General features: G+C 42.8%; 2 protein-coding genes across 2 annotated transcripts; one reads left to right on the forward strand and one right to left on the reverse strand.

The window, feature by feature from the left end:
- Positions 1–1,820: 1,820 nt before the first annotated feature.
- LOC139392767 (ankyrin repeat and SOCS box protein 15-like) lies at positions 1,821–12,588 on the reverse strand. Its single transcript, XM_071141013.1, has 13 exons — positions 12,508–12,588; positions 11,983–12,064; positions 11,831–11,883; positions 11,388–11,516; positions 11,104–11,262; positions 10,829–10,935; positions 10,538–10,676; positions 10,132–10,303; positions 9,558–9,718; positions 9,038–9,182; positions 6,797–7,064; positions 6,337–6,490; positions 1,821–6,171 (listed from the first exon to the last, which is right to left on the reverse strand). The coding sequence occupies exons 2-13, from the start codon at positions 12,060–12,062 to the stop codon at positions 5,996–5,998; spliced, it is 1,743 nt and encodes a 580-aa protein (XP_070997114.1). The 5' UTR covers positions 12,063–12,064; positions 12,508–12,588; the 3' UTR covers positions 1,821–5,995.
- Positions 12,589–14,545: 1,957 nt separating this feature from the next.
- Positions 14,546–17,428, forward strand: LOC139392899 (NADH dehydrogenase [ubiquinone] 1 alpha subcomplex subunit 5-like). The gene is made up of 5 exons (XM_071141222.1): positions 14,546–14,600; positions 15,051–15,095; positions 15,186–15,302; positions 15,488–15,553; positions 17,219–17,428. The coding sequence occupies exons 1-5, from the start codon at positions 14,580–14,582 to the stop codon at positions 17,318–17,320; spliced, it is 351 nt and encodes a 116-aa protein (XP_070997323.1). The 5' UTR covers positions 14,546–14,579; the 3' UTR covers positions 17,321–17,428.
- The last annotated feature ends 354 nt before the right edge of the window (positions 17,429–17,782 follow it).

Consider the following 17,782-nt stretch of genomic DNA (forward strand, 5'->3'; position numbering starts at 1 on the left):
CTAATCTTACTACATTTGCACACACTGTATATAGACGTTTCTATTGTGTTATTGACTGTATGTTTGTTTATCCCATGTGTAACTCTGTGTTGTTTGTGTCACACTGCTATGCCCTATCTTGGCCAGGTCGCAGTTGTAAATGAGAACTTGTTCTCAACTGGCCTACCTGGTCAAATAAAGGTGAAATAAATAAACAACTTTTTTTTTTTTAAGTAAAATTGAATTGTGTTTGGTTGGCAATGCAACCAAATATCAACATTTGACAGAGATTTATTTTCTGCTTGGATAGTTCCATCAGTGCCACTGACTCTGGCTTTAATTCCAGTTTGTCTACATTTTGGATTCACATCTACACCTCAACCGAAAATTACAGTTAAAAAATGGGACTAAATCAAATCATATTATACTTTAAAATAAATGCACTTTAAATATGGATTCAATTATTTTAATGATTACTTCATTGGCAAAGTGGGCAAACTTCAGCAAGGAATGCCAACAGCGAACAGAGAAACATCATATTCATGCTTCAAATATTGAAAGAAAAGCATTGTACATTTGAATTTTGTAAAGTTAGTGTGGGAAAGGTGGAAAAATTGATATCGATCAATAATGACAAACCTGGCATTGACAACTTAGATGGAAAGCTACTGAGGATGGTAGCTGACTCTATGGCCACTCCAATCTGTAATATATTTCATCTGAGTCTAGAGGAAGGTGTTTGTCCTCAGGCCTGGAGGGAAGCCAAGTTCATTCCGCTACCCAAGAGTGGTAGAGCGGCTTTTACTGGTTCTAACAGCAGACCTATCAGCTTGATGCCAGCTCTTAGCAAACAGTTGGAAAACAAATTGTAAACAAATTGACAACAGACTTTCAGCATGCTTATAGAGAAGGACATTCAAAATGTATGGATGGCACTGACACAAATGACTGATGATTGATTGGTTGAAAGAAATTGTGGGAACTGTACTGTTAGATTTCATTGAAGCCTTTGATATTATTGACCATAACCTGTTGTTGACAAAACGTATGTTTTATGACTTTTCAACCTCTGCCGTATAATTTATTCAGAGCTATCTATCTAATAGAACTCAGAGGGTTTTCTTTAATGGCAGTCTCTCTAATGTCAAACATGTAGGGTGTGGTGTACCACAGGGCAACTCTCTAGGCCCTCTATTGTTTTCTATTTTTACCCATGACCTGCCACTGGCATTAAATAAAGCCTGCGTGTCATAGTATGCTGATGATTCAACCATATACACTACCGTTCAAAAGTTTGGGGTCACTTAGAAATGTCCTTGTTTTGAATGAAAACATACATGAAATGAGTTGCAAAATGAATAGGAAATATAGTCAAGACGTTGACGAGGTTATAAATAATGATTTTTAATTTAAGTAATAATTGTGTCCTTCAAACTTTGCTTTCGTCAAAGAATCCTCCATTTGCAGCAATTACAGCCCTGCAGACCTTTGGCATTTTAGTTGTCAATTTATTGAGGTACTCTGAAGAGATTTCACCCCATGCTTCCTGAAGCACCTCCCACAAGTTGGATTGGCTTGATGGGCTCTTCTTACGTACCATACGGTCAAGCTGCTCCCACAACAGCTCAATAGGGTTGAGATCCGGTGACTGTGCTCCAATTAAGCGCTGTCCACAGGGTATGGCATGGCGTTGCAAAATGGAGTGATAGCCTTCCTTCTTCAAGATCCCTTTTACCCTGTACAAATCTCCCACTTTACCACCACCAAAGCACCCCCAGACCATCACATTACCTCCACAATGCTTGACAGATGGCGACAAGTACTCTTCCGGCATCTTTTCATTTTCTCTGCATCTCACGAATGTTCTTCTTTGTGATCCGAGCACCTCAAACTTGGATTTGTCTGTCCATAACACTTTTTCTAATCTTCCTCTGTCCAGTGTCTGTGTTCTTTTGCCCATCTTAATCTCTTTTTTTGTTGGCCAGTCTGAGATATGGCTTTTTCTTTGCAACTTTGCGTAGAAGGCCATCATTCCGGTGTCGCCTCTTCACTGTTGACGTTGAGACTGGTGTTTTGCGGGTACTATTAATGAAGTTGCCAGTTGATGACTTGTGAGGCATCTGTTTCTCAAACTAGACACTCTAATGCACTTGTCCTCTTGCTCAGTTGTGCACCGGGGCCTCTCACTGCTCTTTCTATTCTGGTTAGAGTACTACACAGGGAGTACTAGACAGCATTGTACGAGATCTTCAGTTTCTTGGCAATTTCTCACATGGAATAGCCTTAATTTCTCAGAACAAGAATAGACTGACGAGTTTCAGAAGAAAGCTCTTTGTTTCTGGCCATTTTGAGCCTGTAATTGAACCCACAAATGCTGATGCTCCAGATACTCAACTAGTCTAAAGATGGCCAGTTTTTTTGCTTCTTTAATCAGCACAACAGTTTTCAGCTGTGCTAACATAATTGCAAAATTATTTTCTAGTGGTCAATTAGCCTTTTAAAATTATAAACTTGGATTAGCTAACACAACGTGCCATTGGAACACAGGAGGGACGGTTTCTGATAATGGGTCTATGTAGATATTCCAATAAAAATCAGCAGTTTCCAGCTACAATAGTCATTTACAACATTAACAATGTCTACACTGTATTTCTGATTAATTTTATTTTAATGGACAAAAAAATTGCTTTTCTTACAAAAACAAGGACATTTCTAAGTGACCCCAAACTTTAGAACGGTAGTGTACGTGTCAGCAACCACAGCTAATAAAGTCACTTAAACCTTTAACAAAGAGTTGCAGTCAGTTTTGTTATGGGTGGCCAGTAATAAACTGGTCCTGAACATCTCTAAAACTAAGAGCATTGTATTAGGCACAAATCATTCCCTAAGCTCTAGACATCAGCTGAATCTGGTAATGAATTGTGTGGCTGTTGAACAAGTTGAGGAGACTAAATGACTTGGTGTTACCTTAAATTGTACACTGTCATGGTCAAAACATGTAGATTCAATGGTTGTAACGATGGGGAGAGGTCTGGCCGTAATAAAGTGATGCTCTGCTTTTTTGACACCATACTCAAAAAGCAAGTCCTGCAGAGTCAAGTTTTGTCTTCTCTTGATTATTGTCCAGTCATGTGGTCAAGTGCTGCAAAATACCTAGTTAATAAGCTGTATTTGGCCCTGAACAGAGCGGCACATCTTGCTCTTCATCAGAGGGATAATATAAATAGTATGTATGCCAGCCTGTCTTGGCTAAGAGTTGAGGAGAGACTGACTGCATTACTTGTTTTTATAAGAAACATTGTTGAAAATTCCAAATTGTTTGCATAGTCAACTTACACACAGCTCTGACACACACACTTACCCCACCAGACATGCCACCAGGGGTCTTTTCACAGTCCCCAAATCCAGAACAAATTCAAGAAAGCGTACAGTATTATAGGGAACCATTACTGCACGGAACTGCTTTCTATCTCATATTGCTCAAATGAACAGCAAACCTGGTTTCAAAAAACAGATAAAGCAACACCTCACGGCACAACGCCTCTCCCCTATTTGACCTAGATATTTTGCGTGTATGTATTGATGTGTAGGCTACAGTATGTTTGCCATTTTTAAAATGCATGTAGTTCTGACCTTGAGCTGTTTATTAATGTTATGTCATGTTTCATGTTTTGTGTGGACCCCAGGAGGAGTAGCTGCTGCTTTCACAACAGCTATTGGGGATCCTAATAAAATAACAAATAGCAAATCTAGCTCATCTAGCTGATTCTAATAATCAGCTGGTGAATCAGGTTAGATAAAATGGGGATTAGAGCAAAATCCTTCAGGAAGTTAGCTTTAGATAAAACAGGGATTAGAGCAAGAGCCTCCAGGAAGTTAGCTTTAGATAAAACAGGGATTAGAGCAAAATCCTCCAGGAAGTTAGCTTTAGATAAAACAGGGATTAGAGCAAAATCCTCCAGGAAGTTAGCTTTAGATAAAACAGGGATTAGAGCAAAAGCCTCCAGGAAGTTAGCTTTAGGTAAAACAGGGATTAGAGCAAAATCCTCCAGGAGGCTAGCTTTAGATAAAACAGGGATTCGAGCAAAAGCCTCCAGGAAGTTAGCTTTAGATAAAACAGGGATTAGAGCAAAATCCTCTAGGAAGTTAGCTTTAGATAAAACAGGGATTAGAGCAAAATCCTCCAGGAAGTTAGTTTTAGATAAAACGGGGATTAGAGCAAAAGCCTCCAGGAAGTTAGCTCTCCAGGAATAGGGTTGGAGAGCCCTGGTCTATGGTATGACTAGTGGGTAGGAATACAGTGTCCACTCCACTGTGACTCGATGAGCGGTAGGCTGGTGTTGACAGGGCAGGAATGCTGCTGTTCAGATATCAACAACAGTCTGGCAACGCTAGAACTCTCTCAACATAATTCTACATTGGACCATGCTACTCTAGTCTACCCTCTGCTAGCTGTGCCTTCACAACAGCAGAACCCACGTTTGGTTCAGTCAGTTAACTGGGGTGTTCTTCAGTTTAAACATTTCATGATATGATCTGAATACAGCAATTGTTGTTCCGCTACTGTAAAGGCCCAAGGCTTGGTTGGAGTGGAGGATAACAGGCACTGCACAGTGCATAGGACTATAGTCGTATGCGTGGATGCCGATTGTAACATTGCCACCCAATGGTGTTTTAGGGTTACTCAACTTTGCTTTGGGAAAATGGCTGAAATCCTAACATGTATTTGGGGAATGTTACGAGATTTGCCTCATAAGCTCTCTGTGTTCCAGGAAGAGTTGAGCTGAGGGTTGTACTACAAAGAAGGATCATTGAGTTAGCCAGCTAATTCCTAAATATTCTGAAATAACTTATTTTTTAAATTTATTTTTTTTAAATAAGCTTGAAATAAGCTTGAAAATTAATATTTATTTGTGGTTGTTTATCAAAGTTATCTGGCTAACTCATTGATTCTGGTTTGTTGTACAACCCTCAGTTCAACTCTTCCTGGAACACAGAGAGTTTATGAGGCAAATCTCGTAACATTCCCCAAATACATGTTAGGATTTCAGCCATTTTCCCAAAGCAAAGTTGTGTAGCCTCTCAGTAGCCTTGTTTTTACCTGCTGCAAACATGCATCCTGTCCTGATCTTGTCAACAGTCACATTTTCAGACATTCTTTCAAAATAATGTGTTTTTATTTATTTTAAGACTCATATTGATGCCATAAGTCAATGCTCCAACTTGTCAAGGATGTTTGAGTGCTGGATAATGATGATTTAAATGGTTTCACTGTCCAGATCTGTCTACACTTGCAAGCCTGACTACCTCCGGAGGTTGTCAGGGAAATCAGATCACAATCAGATCACAATGCGTCTTTTAATCTTCTACACCTGTCTAAAAATGTGGTCACAATCAGAATGTGGACAAGATCAGGACAAAGAATGCATGTTAGCACCAGTCACGGGGCTAGTGACAACACAACTAGCTCCCAGAACTTTGAGGGTATAATATGGATGAGCTGTTGTCTAGATCTTGGTCTCTCTAGATTTAAACCCTGGTTTTATGAGTCAGGTAGGTGTCAGGGTCACTGTAAAAGTCAACAGTCCATTGCAGCAGAGTCATTCAGACCAGTGTCCCGTGAGTGTTTAGCCCTACTTATAAACTGAATGAGCTCTCAGAGAGTTATTTTTTCGACCTGACCTGCTCTTCCCATGGGGAGATCTTGAAGAGTACATCACACTACATGCACTGTACCATGCTGCACAGCTGTGCGGTCTAATGTATGCAGTCTAGTAGAAGTAGCAGTACTATGATAAGGACAATTGACACTATTCAGAGAACATGAATCAGTGTGAAAATAATTGTAGTTATTACAAACATTACAATCACAAGAACACTTGCCATACTTCATATAAGCATGAGTATATGAGCTGATGCATTATTCACGAGAAAGAGCGTAATGTGATTGATCAGTTATGCACAGAACAGGATCACTTTTTGTTCTTCTAAATATGTTTTCATTGATATAGTCCAGTTATGAGTGTGAGGCTTCCGACCCACCATACTCGTCGTACTCCCTGTAGGTGAGGTAGTGTTTGAGTGTCGGGGGAAACGGGACGGTAGCCATGACCTGTGGGTCATTCAGTCTTCTAGGGGTCATCTGTCTCCTAATGACCAAACGACATTGGTGCTGCAGGGACCGAGGGTTGTCTGGGGATACACACACATGGACGGGCACACACACACACACACACACAAAAAGTCAGGTTATTCTGTTCATGATGATGGAGAGTTGATCTGTAAGATATTTCAGTCTGTGCATTCCCACTGTTTTCTGTCCACTACTATTGTTAATTAGCAATGATGCTGCCTTACCCAGAATGTCACAGATGTCTGGCCACTCTTTCTGTTTCTCCAGGACCCGTAGGAGGTTGGGGCAGATACGTGGGTGTCTGACGTAGTCCAGAAGCATCCGTACCACACTCCCCGCCAGGTTGACCACCGCCGACAGGGAGATGATTTCACAGAACTGGAGCAGAGAGCGAACAGGACAGCGAGACTGACATCAGAAGGACACGCAGTGGAACTGGACAAGGTATTAGCTACACTTGCTGTTATGTTCTAATTTAGACCAACACATTCTACATCAGTGGCGGCCAACCCTGGTCATAGAGGACCACAGCGTGCGCAGGCTTTAGCTCCAGCCGAGAACAAAAACACAGAACCTGTCTTCCTCCAGAACCAGGACTTGCCTACTTCCTGTATTCTAAATCAAAGATTGGGGGCCTACTCCTGTTGTACTGGAATAGGCCAGGAATAAGTCTACATGACTTACCGAGGCTCTGTAGTCCTGGTTATAAAATAATGTTCTTCTATGGTTATGTTGGTAGTCGACTCTGGAGTCGCAGTCCATATCCTGTACGTTGCCGTGGTTACACAGGAAGCACTTCTCTATGTCGTAGCCGTTGTTGAGCAGCAGGCGCAGAATCATGTGATCTCTGAGACAGTACTGCAACGCGGTGGGAAACAGTGTGTCACTGATCATTCTGAAGTAGCAGTTGACTTCGGCACCCCTGGACAATAGCAGACGCACCAGCTCATACCTGGGGTGGGATGGGACAGGGTTAGACAGGTGATGTCATAGAAGAGACCAGGAAGTAGGAAATATATGGGAGCTGGGTTGAAGATAAAAGGTTAAGACAACGTCATAATTACAAAAAGGAAGCTTAAAAAAAAAACAAATTCATCGGACCTAGCATGGGAGCCAACAAACTGTTCCAATATATAGAAGTTGGTGATGTCACTGCTGTGTTCCATTCAGTTTCATTTATACAGTGCATCTGAAAAGTATTCAGACTCCTTGACTTTTTCCACATTTTGTTACGTTACAGCCTTATTCTGAAATGTATTAAAATGCCACCCCCCCCCCCTCATCAATCAACACACAATACCCCATAATGACAAAGCAGAAACACTGTAAAATACTTTATTTACATACTGTAAGTATTCATACCCTTTGTTATGAGACTCGAAATTGAGCTCAGGTGCAACCTGTTTCCAATGATCATCCTTGAGATGTTTCTACAACGTGATTGGAGTCCACCTGTGGTAAATTCAATTGATTGGACATGATTTGGAGAGGCAAACACCTGTCTATATAAGTCCCACAGTTGACAGTGCATGTCAGAGCAAAAATCAAGCCATGAGGTCGTAGGAATTGTCCATAGAGCTCTGAGACAGGATTGTGTCAACACACAGAGGAAGTGGTACCAAAACATTTCTGCAGTATTGAAGGTCCCCAAGAACACAGTGGCCTCCATCGTTCTTAAATGGAAGAAGTTTGGAACCACCAAGACTCTTCCTAGAGCTGGCCGCCCAGCCAAACTGAGCAATCGGGGGAGAAGAGCCTTGGAGAGGTGACCATGAACCCAATGGTCACTCTGACTGAGCTCTAGAGTTCCTCTGTGGGGATGGGAGAACCTTCCAGAAGGAAAACCATCTCTGCAGAACTCCACCAATCAGGTCTTTATGGTAGAGTGACCAGACAGAAGCCACTTCTCAGTAAAAGGCACCTGACATCCCGCTTGGAATTTGCCAAAAGGCACTTAAGACTCTCAGACCATGAGAAACAAGATTATCTGGTCTGATGAAACCAAGATTGACCTCTATGGCCTGAATGCCAAGCATCATGTCTGGAGAAAACCTGACACTATCCCTATGGTGAAGCTTGGTGGTGGCAGCATCATGCTGCAGGGATGTTTTTCAGCGGAAGGGACTGGGAGACTAGTCACGGTTGGCGGAAATATGAACAGAGCCAAGTATAGAGAGATACTTGATGAAAACCTGCTCCAGAGCGCTAAGGACCTCAGACTAGGGCAAAGGTTCACCTTCCAAGGGGACAACAACCCTAAACACTCAGCCAAGTCAACGCAGGAGTGGCTTCAGGACATGTCTCTGAATTTCCTTGAGTGGCCCTGCCAGAGCCTGGGCTTGAACCCGATCGAACATCTCTGGAGAGACCTGAAAATAGCTGTACAGCGACACTCCCCATCTAACCTGACAGAGCTTGAGGGGATATGCAGAGAAGAATGGGAGAAACTCCCCAAATACAGGTGTGCCAAGTTTGTAGCGTCATACCCAATAACACTTAAGGCTATAATCGCACCAAAGGTGCTTCAACAAAATACTAAGTAAAGGGTCTGAATACTTTTGTAAATTTGACATTTCAGTTTTTTTTATTTTTAATACATTTGCAAAAATGTCTAAAAAAAGTGTTTGTGCTTTGTCATTATGGGGTATTGTGTGTAGATTAAGGGGCGGGGGGCAATTTAATCAATTTTAGAATAAGGCCGTAACGTAACAAAATGTGGAAAAAGTGAAGGGATCTGAATATTTTCCGAATACACTGTAGCTATTCCAGAGGTAGTTGGTGAAACACGGACTACTCTCAAGTGAGGAATAACCTTCCCCGAGGGAGACATTAAGAATTGCGTTATCCCAAAGCTAACACCTACTGTCGGCTTAGTTCAGTGGTCTAACACGGTCTTGAGTTACCCATACAGATACAGTCTCATACCTCCCAGCGCGTACAGCCACAAGGAAGCAGCGTAGCGGGTCCAGGTCAGTTTTTGCCCCGGCGGCTAGCAGCATCTCTGTGCAGGTGATATCACTGTTGGATACGGTGAAGTAGAGTGGACTCCGCCTCATGTCCCCGTAGCTCTCTGGTAACACAGTAATAACAACATGCTCAATTATCCAAAACATCCTAGGAACTCAGTCGGGGTTGAGAGTTAGAATAGTAGAATACACAATATGCCATTTTGAAATGTGGTTGTACATCGGCAGTTTTTCTCTTGTTATGTCAGTCACTCAATTAGCCCATGTCAACTAACATTTTTTAGATAGTCTAGACAGCATGTAAGTTAAGGGCACGTACCCAGGGGCCTTGATCTCCATTGGCCCACACAGGAATCAACCTCACAACTCTGAAGTTACAAGCACCTTCCTCTTGAGCAGGGCTCCCTTATGAAATAGATTATGTGTCCATGTGTTTGCCCAATTGTACTACCTGGGTTGTGTGTGTCCATGGATTGTACCTGAGATGTGTACGTCCAGCTGAGCGTTGACATCGAAACCTTTCTCTATGAGCAGCTCCAGACAGTCAACATGGCCGCCATCTGCTGCAGAGTGGACTGGGCTCTGGCCTGACAGACGGATGGCCCTCTTAGTGGTGATGGGGATGAAGGTCCTCAGAGCACTGGGACAAACACAGCATCATAGATCAGATTATTGATTATGTTGTTGAAACAGGATCTAGACTATGACCTGAACAACTGCTTCTAGACCCAGGGATGGATAATTCCTCAGGGGTAACACTTTCCAAGAACTGGATCATCAGATAACTCTCTAGCCGATGTCTTGATCAATTGATTTCCACAAAGACCAGCATGCTTTCCAGTAGTTGTTCTTGGCATCCCTGTTCTAGACTGTTAGTAATATATGCCATTTAACAGACGCTTTCACACAAAGCAATTTACAGTCATTATGTGCATACATTTTACATATGGGATCATCTACGTCCTGGGAATCGAAACACAGTTCTGGCGTTGCAAGCGCCATGCTCTACCAGCTGAGCTACAGAGGACCGCGTAGTAAGAGTCAGCCACTCACAGGATGTGTCCCTCATAGGCGGCTCTGTGTATGGGCAGCTGGCAGGCCAGACTGGCAATGTTAGGGTTGGCTCCAGCTTGCAGGAGGAGGTATATGCAGTCCAGGTTCCCTGAGCCGGCTGCATCGTACAGAACACTGTCTCCGTTATACGCCTGGGCGTTCACGTCGCCACCTGGTGGGCAAGGAGGACGATTAACCCTACTGTAGTCCTGTAGACTTGTGTTCAAGCCAAACATTTATGTAAACTGATATGAACAATCAGTTGATATCAACAATTTTTCAGTTCCTTGTAAATGTATTTTTGGCTGTTCTTCGAGAATGTTTATTTGCCTTTTGGTATGACAATACGTTTAAAATGTTTACATTATTCATCAAGGACAATCGAAGGCCTCTGATTGGCTCGTACCGTTCTTTATGAGTATATCCAGGACCTCGGCATGGGCGTACTCCGCTGCGATGCCCAGCGGGGTGACATTGTGCCCATCTACAGCTGTCACCTTAGCCCCATGTCTCAGCAGAAGCACCAGGATGGCACTGCAGCCCACCTGGCAAGATAACACACACACTTTTTAAGGAGAAGGGAATTACAATAAAACATTGTTTTTTATTACATGTTTTGGCATTCCTGGACCTTGATGATAGGGTATACGGCTGAAGAAGAAATATAAACAAGACTACAGGTGTAACTCAAACTCACCTTGGCTGCCTCGTGAATGGCCATCCACTTCTTTAGACACACCTGTTCCACGAAGGCCCCACAATTGATCAGAATGGACACCATGTCATATGATCCCTGTCTCACCGCTAACACACATCAACACAGGACGACACATAACAAAACAGAACTTGCATGCTTGATTGACGACATAGAACAGTGCTTGAATACAGTATTGTGTGTGTGTGTGTGTGTGTGTGTGTGTGTGTGTGTGTGTGTATCTATATATCTATATATATATATGACTGTGCGTGTACCAAGCAGCAGTGGGGACTCATTCAGGCTGTTGGTTTTGTGTGGAGATGCTCCATGCCGCAGTAGAGTCCTGACATTTTCCAGCAGACCCTCCTGAGCAGCCAGAATCAACGCTGTGTCCCCGCCTGCAGTCACATCATCCACAGTCCCATCACAGGAAGCTGCAGGATCACACACACAAAAGTAATGGGAATTAAACACGTGTTATAGAAGCAGTACTGTAAGTGGCTACGGGTATTTCAGGTACTAGTTGTGAGGTACTGCTGGTGGTATGTGGGCCTCTCACCCAGCAGGACCTGATCCAAGACCTGTTCCTGGGACTGCACGGCGGCTCTGTGTAGGGGAAGCCACCCTCTGCTGTCCCTCTCTGTGAAAGCCTGAAACCCAGACAGCTCCTGCAGGGTATACACATCACCTAGGGAGAGACACCACACAGAACCCTACGTTAGGATTATGGCTAGCGTTATGGCTAGGGTTAGAGTTGAACCCTGATGTGGACATAAAGCTAGGGTTAGGGTTGAACCCTGATGTGGACATAAAGCTAGGGTTAGGGTTGAACCCTGATGTGGACATAAATATAGGGTTAGGGTTGAACCCTGATGTGGACATAAAGCTAGGGTTAGGGTTGAACCCTGATGTGGACATAAAGCTAGGGTTAGGGTTAATAGCTTTAGGGCAAGGGTTGGGCTAGGCAGTTTGAAAGGCACGGTCGGTGAGGGGTAGTCCTACCTTGCTCAATGGCAGTCACTATCCTCAGATAGTCACCACTGGCTGTTGGCATGCTGTTGAGATATGGGTAAACAAAGTCAGGGAGCGGTGACAAACGTACTGCGGGATGTGCGAATAATACATGAACGTAATCCTCTCCATTTTCTGAATACCTGTCTATTGATAAGTCTCGAATACTCTCTCGAATGGCGTACTCAATAAGCTCCTCCTCACATCTATCGACGTCTTCCATTCCTACAGAGAAATCAAAAAGAGTAACCAAAAGGTTACCATGACCCTCAATACTATTTTATTGATTTTAACTAGGCAAGTCAGTTAAGAACAAATTCTTATTTCCAATGTCAGCCTACCGGGGAACAGTGGGTTAACTGCCTTGTTCAGAGGTAGAACGACCGATTTTTACCTTCAGCTCAGGGATTCGATCTAGCAACCTACCCACTAGGCTACCTGCTGCCCCCTCGATCTAGCAATCTTTGGGTTAACTGGCCCAACGCTCTAACCACTAGGCTACCAGTCTCCCCCAAATGACTCATGTCACTGCAGTCTGCAGTGATCAACAGACACATCCTAAACTATAGGCATGCAGACAGGAATGTCATTGCAATGACAAATTGAAAGGTTTTAAAGCACCTTGGTCGCTATCAAATATCTGAATGAACGGGCAACTCCAGTCTTACCTGTAAAATCTCCAGTGAAAGTCCCAGTCTCCGAAGGTTTGTTGGCTGCAAACTAACTTTTATGTTGGTGTATGCAGGAGTAATGGGATATTTTTAGACTTGACATGCCTATAATATCAGCCCCACACACTCTGAGAATGCCTGTCACACTGTCACATGCAGTGTTTCGCTATCACACTAAACACAGTTTATCATAATGAGATTTAATTGACTATAGGAGCCATACAGTATAGACAGGCTGTCCGGCTTACAGCACACAAGTCCTACATTATTTTGATATTGCTAGTATGTGTAGTGTACCCACTTCGAATGATTTTAAATTACCATTTGTAATACTTATTTTTCCAATCTAATCATTGAACATGTATGGTAGGATCCATTAATAAATAACATATATTTAGGTTACTGAATAATAGGACTCATGTCTACAGTCGTGGCCAAAAGTTTTGAGAATGACACAAATATTAATTTTCACAAAGTCTGCTCCCTGAGTTTGTATGATGGCAATTTGCATATACTCCAGAATGTTATGAAGAGTGATCAGATGAATTGCAATTAATTGCAAAGTCCCTCTTTGCCATGCAAATGAACTGAATCCCCCAAAAACATTTCCACTGCATTTCAGCCCTGCCACAAAAGGACCAGCTGACATCATGTCAGTGATTCTCTCGTTAACACAGGTGTGAGTGTTGATGAGGACAAGGCTGGAGATCACTCTGTCATGCTGATTGAGTTCGAATAACAGACTGGAAGCTTCAAAAGGAGGGTGGTGCTTGGAATCATTGTTCTTCCTCTGTCAATCATGGTTACCTGCAAGGAAACACGTGCCGTCGTCATTGCTTTGCACAAAAAGGGCATCACAGGCAAGGATATTGCTGCCAGTAAGATTGCACCTAAATCAACCATTTATCAGATCATCAAGATTTTCAAGGACAGCGGTTCAATTGTTGTGAAGAATGCTTCAGGGCGCCCAAGAAAGTCCAGCAAGCGCCAGGACCATCTCCTAAAGTTGATTCAGCTGCGGGATTGGGGCACCACCAGTACAGAGCTTGCTCAGGAATGGCAGCAGGCAGGTGTGAGTGCATCTGCACGCACAGTGAGGCAAAGACGTTTGGAGGATGGCCTGGTGTCAAGAAGGGCAGCAAAGAAGCAAATTCTCTCCAGGAAAAACATCAGTGACAGACTGATATTCTGCAAAAGGTACAGGGATTGGACTGCTGAGGACTGGGGTAACGTCATTTTCTCTGATGAATCCCCTTTCCGATTGTTTTGGGCATCTGGAAAAAAGCTTGTCCCAAGAAGACAAGATGAGAACTACCATCAGTCCTGTGTCATGCCAACAGTAAAGCATCCTGAGACCATTCATGTGTGGGGTTGCTTCTCAGCCAAGGGAGTGGGATCACTCACAATTTTTCCAAAGAACACAGCCATGAATAAAGAATGGTACCAACACATCCTCCGAGAGCAACTCCTCCCAACCATCCAGGAACAGTTTGGTGACGAACAATGCCTTTTCCAGCATGATGGAGCTCCTTGCCATAAGGCATAAGTGGCTCGGGGAACAAAACATCAATATTTTGGGTCCATGGCCAGGAAGCTCCCCAGACCTTAATCCCATTGAGAACTTGTGGTCAATCCTCAAGAGGCGGGTGGACAAACAAAAACTCACAAATTCTAACAAACTTCAAGCATTGCTTACGCAAGAATGGGCCCAGAAGTTAATTAACAACATGTCTGGGCAGATTGCAGAGGTCTTGAAAAAGAAGGGTCAACACTGCAAATATTGACTCTTTGCATCAACTTCATGTAATTGTCAATAAAAGCCTTTGACACGTATGAAATACTTGTAATTATACTTCAGTATTCCATACTAACATCTGACAAAAATATCTAAAGACACAGAAGCAGCAACATTTGTGGAAATTAATATTTGTGTCATTCTCAAAACTTTTGACCACTACTGTACTTACTACACAATCAAACATGCTGAGCTTTTATTTTGAAAAAATGAGGACGTGTTGACGTCATTTTTATTCGACAGAAGTGACCCAGAATCCGTAGCGCCCAAAATCATGGCTGGCGTTCTGAAAAAGGTACGAGTCGAGGTCATATTATGATGATGCTTTTGTGAAAATGTAATGTGCTTTTGTTTATTCAGTTAGTTTACTGTCACTTTACAATCGATATGAGCTTTTGTCGCTTCCTATTGACAAGCATGGGTGTCAGCTAGCTGTTAGGCTGGCTCGTCTCCTAGCTAGCTTGCTCATTTGCTGGAGGGTTCGTGGATATATACTTTGATCTGCTATGTCAGGGTTAGTTATCTAGGCCAAGGGCTTGTCCGTTGTGAAGTAAATATAGCCAATTTAGATGGCTGACACGATACGAACCCAAAGGTACATGACGTTTTATCCATATGTTCTGTAATGTTCCACCTTCCTTCTAAATGCCGTATGACTATTTTACCCAGGAGATTACTAACGTTAGCTATGTAGTCTCGCGTGCTAGCTAGCTATTATGCTCATTGTGTGTCATATTTCCCCCAGACAACAGGCTTGGTGGGACTGGCCGTGTCCCACAACCCTCATGAGGTGAGTCTCCAGTAATGGCCATAAACAGCAGTAGTGGACCACGCCTACTTTGGTATGATAATGTAACGGTCTGTGCGTGTGTCCCCTCAGCGCCTGAGGATCTTGTACAGTAAGATCCTGGCGTCTCTCCAGGTCATCCCTCAGGACGCAGCCTACAGAAAGTACACAGAACAGCTTGTCAATGACCGCTTTGACCTTATCAAAGCCGTAAGTTTACACTCCAACCATCCTCACTCTCACATCTAGGGTCAGGTGAAGTTTAACAGAGTAGACCAGCTCCCCTTGTTGACTTTTATATTTATGATATCATGTTACGAGACATTGTTTGGAATGGCATCTGTGTTTCAATCCATATAGATCATTTCATTATCTTTCTTCATTTCAATTGAAAGGAGCCTGATGTGGAGAAACTAGAGAAGAAAATCAACTGTGGTCAGATCGAGGAGGTCATTCACCAGGTACAGAGAGGAGCGTCACACTCTTTTCATTGCATCTTCCTCCTAAAGTTGCTTTCTCTAGCCACGTTTACACCTGGTTTCTACATGCGTCCGTTGTCCTGATCATGTCCAAATTCTGGTTGTGCCCACATAAGTTGACCGGTGTAGACACATTGTGATCTGATTGTGATTATATCTTCCTGACCACCTCCGGAGGTAGTTGAAGACGCATCTTGTGCGGATATTCTTGAAGTGTAAACAAATCCGGATAACAAAAGCGTATAAATTTGGCCAACGTTATGGTTGTCCCGCCCCCTCAAAAAATAGCAAACAGTTGAATTAAGATCATGGTCTTTAGAAACCAAATGCCAACTGGCACTGTGGTCGGATATGCCACAGTCCAATACCGCGTCCAGCTCTGCTTAAAATTGGCATATAGAAAAATATGTTTAAGAGATATTGCCCCGAATGAGAGAAAAAGGGTTCTCACATCTAATGCCAGGCCAAAATTAAATATTTGAAAACATCATAGGCTACAGAAAGGCCAAGGACTGTAATAGCAGAATTTAAACGTGTTGGGGAAGCATGCAGGGATGGACTATGATGGAGCAGAAGAGAGCAGTGTATAGATAGGCCTAATGTTCCCCCTGTACCTAGCCAGAATGAACGGTGGGCAGGTGGTGAATAGTCCATTTCAGTTGCTGTATCAGATATGAACATAATACAGTGATGTTATAATGCAGTCCTTTTCGGATGTCAATAAAGTGCAGAAGATTTCCAAACTGATGCGTCGAGGCACATAGCTTTCTGTAGCCTAAGCGTGAGCGAGGCTACTGTCCAATAGGCTAGTGTAGGCTTCAATTACGAAGGACTCTTCAGGCTACTTTTAGATTGACTCTGTTCCTTTATAAAGCCTTTGCTTTACATGCTTGCTCCTTTGCACTTTTTATAGATTGCTGCTTTTATCCATGCATTTTCATAATTTGACCACACGTCTTGCTATAGGTTATCATTTTGAGGTACCGTTAGCGAATTATCAATGATTTGGAGGAAACTAAACCACGGTCATTCTCCCAGCATGTTGCTTTTTTATTCCTTTAATACTGTTTAGGCCTATACTAAAGGTTATTTACAATATGTATGTAAACATCGATGCATAATGAACAACCCTATCCTGACTTATTTGGATAATGCGTTGCGCCATTCAGAGATGCACTTTGTAGCCTACTCTAACTTACTGTGCAATAATAGTATTTTTTACACACATCCAGATATTCAAATCGTTTGTGTGGTGATGTTTTTAGGGATTGGAGAGATTCTCTGAATATTGGACAAGTCGAGGTTATCGAAACAGTAGTCTGTTACGCCCAGTCTTAAATCATTGGATAACAAAAGTAGGCTGTAATGATGAGTATAAACTATTGATTATAAAAGCGTGCTGTTTTCTGTCATAACGGTAGGTCAAATTAATTTGCCACCAGGGAGGGACCAGGGAATCTGGTCACAATACGAAGTGGGCAGATAAGAATCCCATTTTATTACCGTGTGTAGACAGACACAACAAATCTCGATCGGATGACGACAGCCATGTTAATGGAAGTTCTAACCACGGCTACAAAAACCACCTTCCTCATTTATCATACATCTCTTGCCTTATCTGACCCACTCATTTCCTCTTCCCTCCAGGCGGAGTGCGAGTTGGCTCTATCCAGGAAGATGGCAGAGTGGAAACCATGGGAACCACTGATTGAAGAGCCTCCTGTCAACCAATGGAAGTGGCCCGTTTAAAGACTACTTGCTGTATTTGTCTGTTTGTGTCAGTGTAATTACTTCATTCCCAATGAAGCATGTACAAATAAAGCTGTGGAAATATTTTCCCTATCCTTGTAAAACTAATCTTGTACCTTTTTGCCTTGTGGGTACTGAGTGATGACAGCTCCATAAAAACACTCAGCCAAACCAAGGAGAATGAATGGACGTTAAATAGCAAGAGTTTGTGCTCATTTGTTGCAAACGGTTTGCATTAATGAATACACCATGTGTAAACCTTGAACAGAGTGATTGGATCATCTTGATCAGATCACGAAAAACACATTTAATTAATGCAAGGTGTAACCAGGGCTATAAATAGACCACCTGCGAGAAAAAGCATCGTCCTATCCTAGTGCACCTCACATAAAGATCATTTAAATGTAAGATTGGACAAAAGTCTGAACTGGCACCCATGTGGGTTGCAACATGCAACCAATA

The sequence above is a fragment of the Oncorhynchus clarkii genome, chromosome 33, assembly GCF_045791955.1.
Source record: "Oncorhynchus clarkii lewisi isolate Uvic-CL-2024 chromosome 33, UVic_Ocla_1.0, whole genome shotgun sequence".
Lineage (NCBI taxonomy): Eukaryota > Metazoa > Chordata > Actinopteri > Salmoniformes > Salmonidae > Oncorhynchus > Oncorhynchus clarkii.

Excerpts from the sequence above, each read along its gene's own strand:
- LOC139392767 (XM_071141013.1), bottom strand. The coding sequence starts at position 12,062 with ATGGAAGACGTCGATAGATGTGAGGAGGAGCTTATTGAGTACGCCATT. Across the intron at positions 10,677-10,828 it reads CCATTCACGAGGCAGCCAAG|GTGGGCTGCAGTGCCATCCT; the intron begins GTGAGTTTGAGT and ends TTATCTTGCCAG. Across the intron at positions 10,304-10,537 it reads GGATATACTCATAAAGAACG|GTGGCGACGTGAACGCCCAG; the intron begins GTACGAGCCAAT and ends CTTGCCCACCAG.
- LOC139392899 (XM_071141222.1), top strand. The coding sequence starts at position 14,580 with ATGGCTGGCGTTCTGAAAAAG. Across the intron at positions 14,601-15,050 it reads TGGCTGGCGTTCTGAAAAAG|ACAACAGGCTTGGTGGGACT; the intron begins GTACGAGTCGAG and ends TATTTCCCCCAG. Across the intron at positions 15,554-17,218 it reads TCGAGGAGGTCATTCACCAG|GCGGAGTGCGAGTTGGCTCT; the intron begins GTACAGAGAGGA and ends TCTTCCCTCCAG.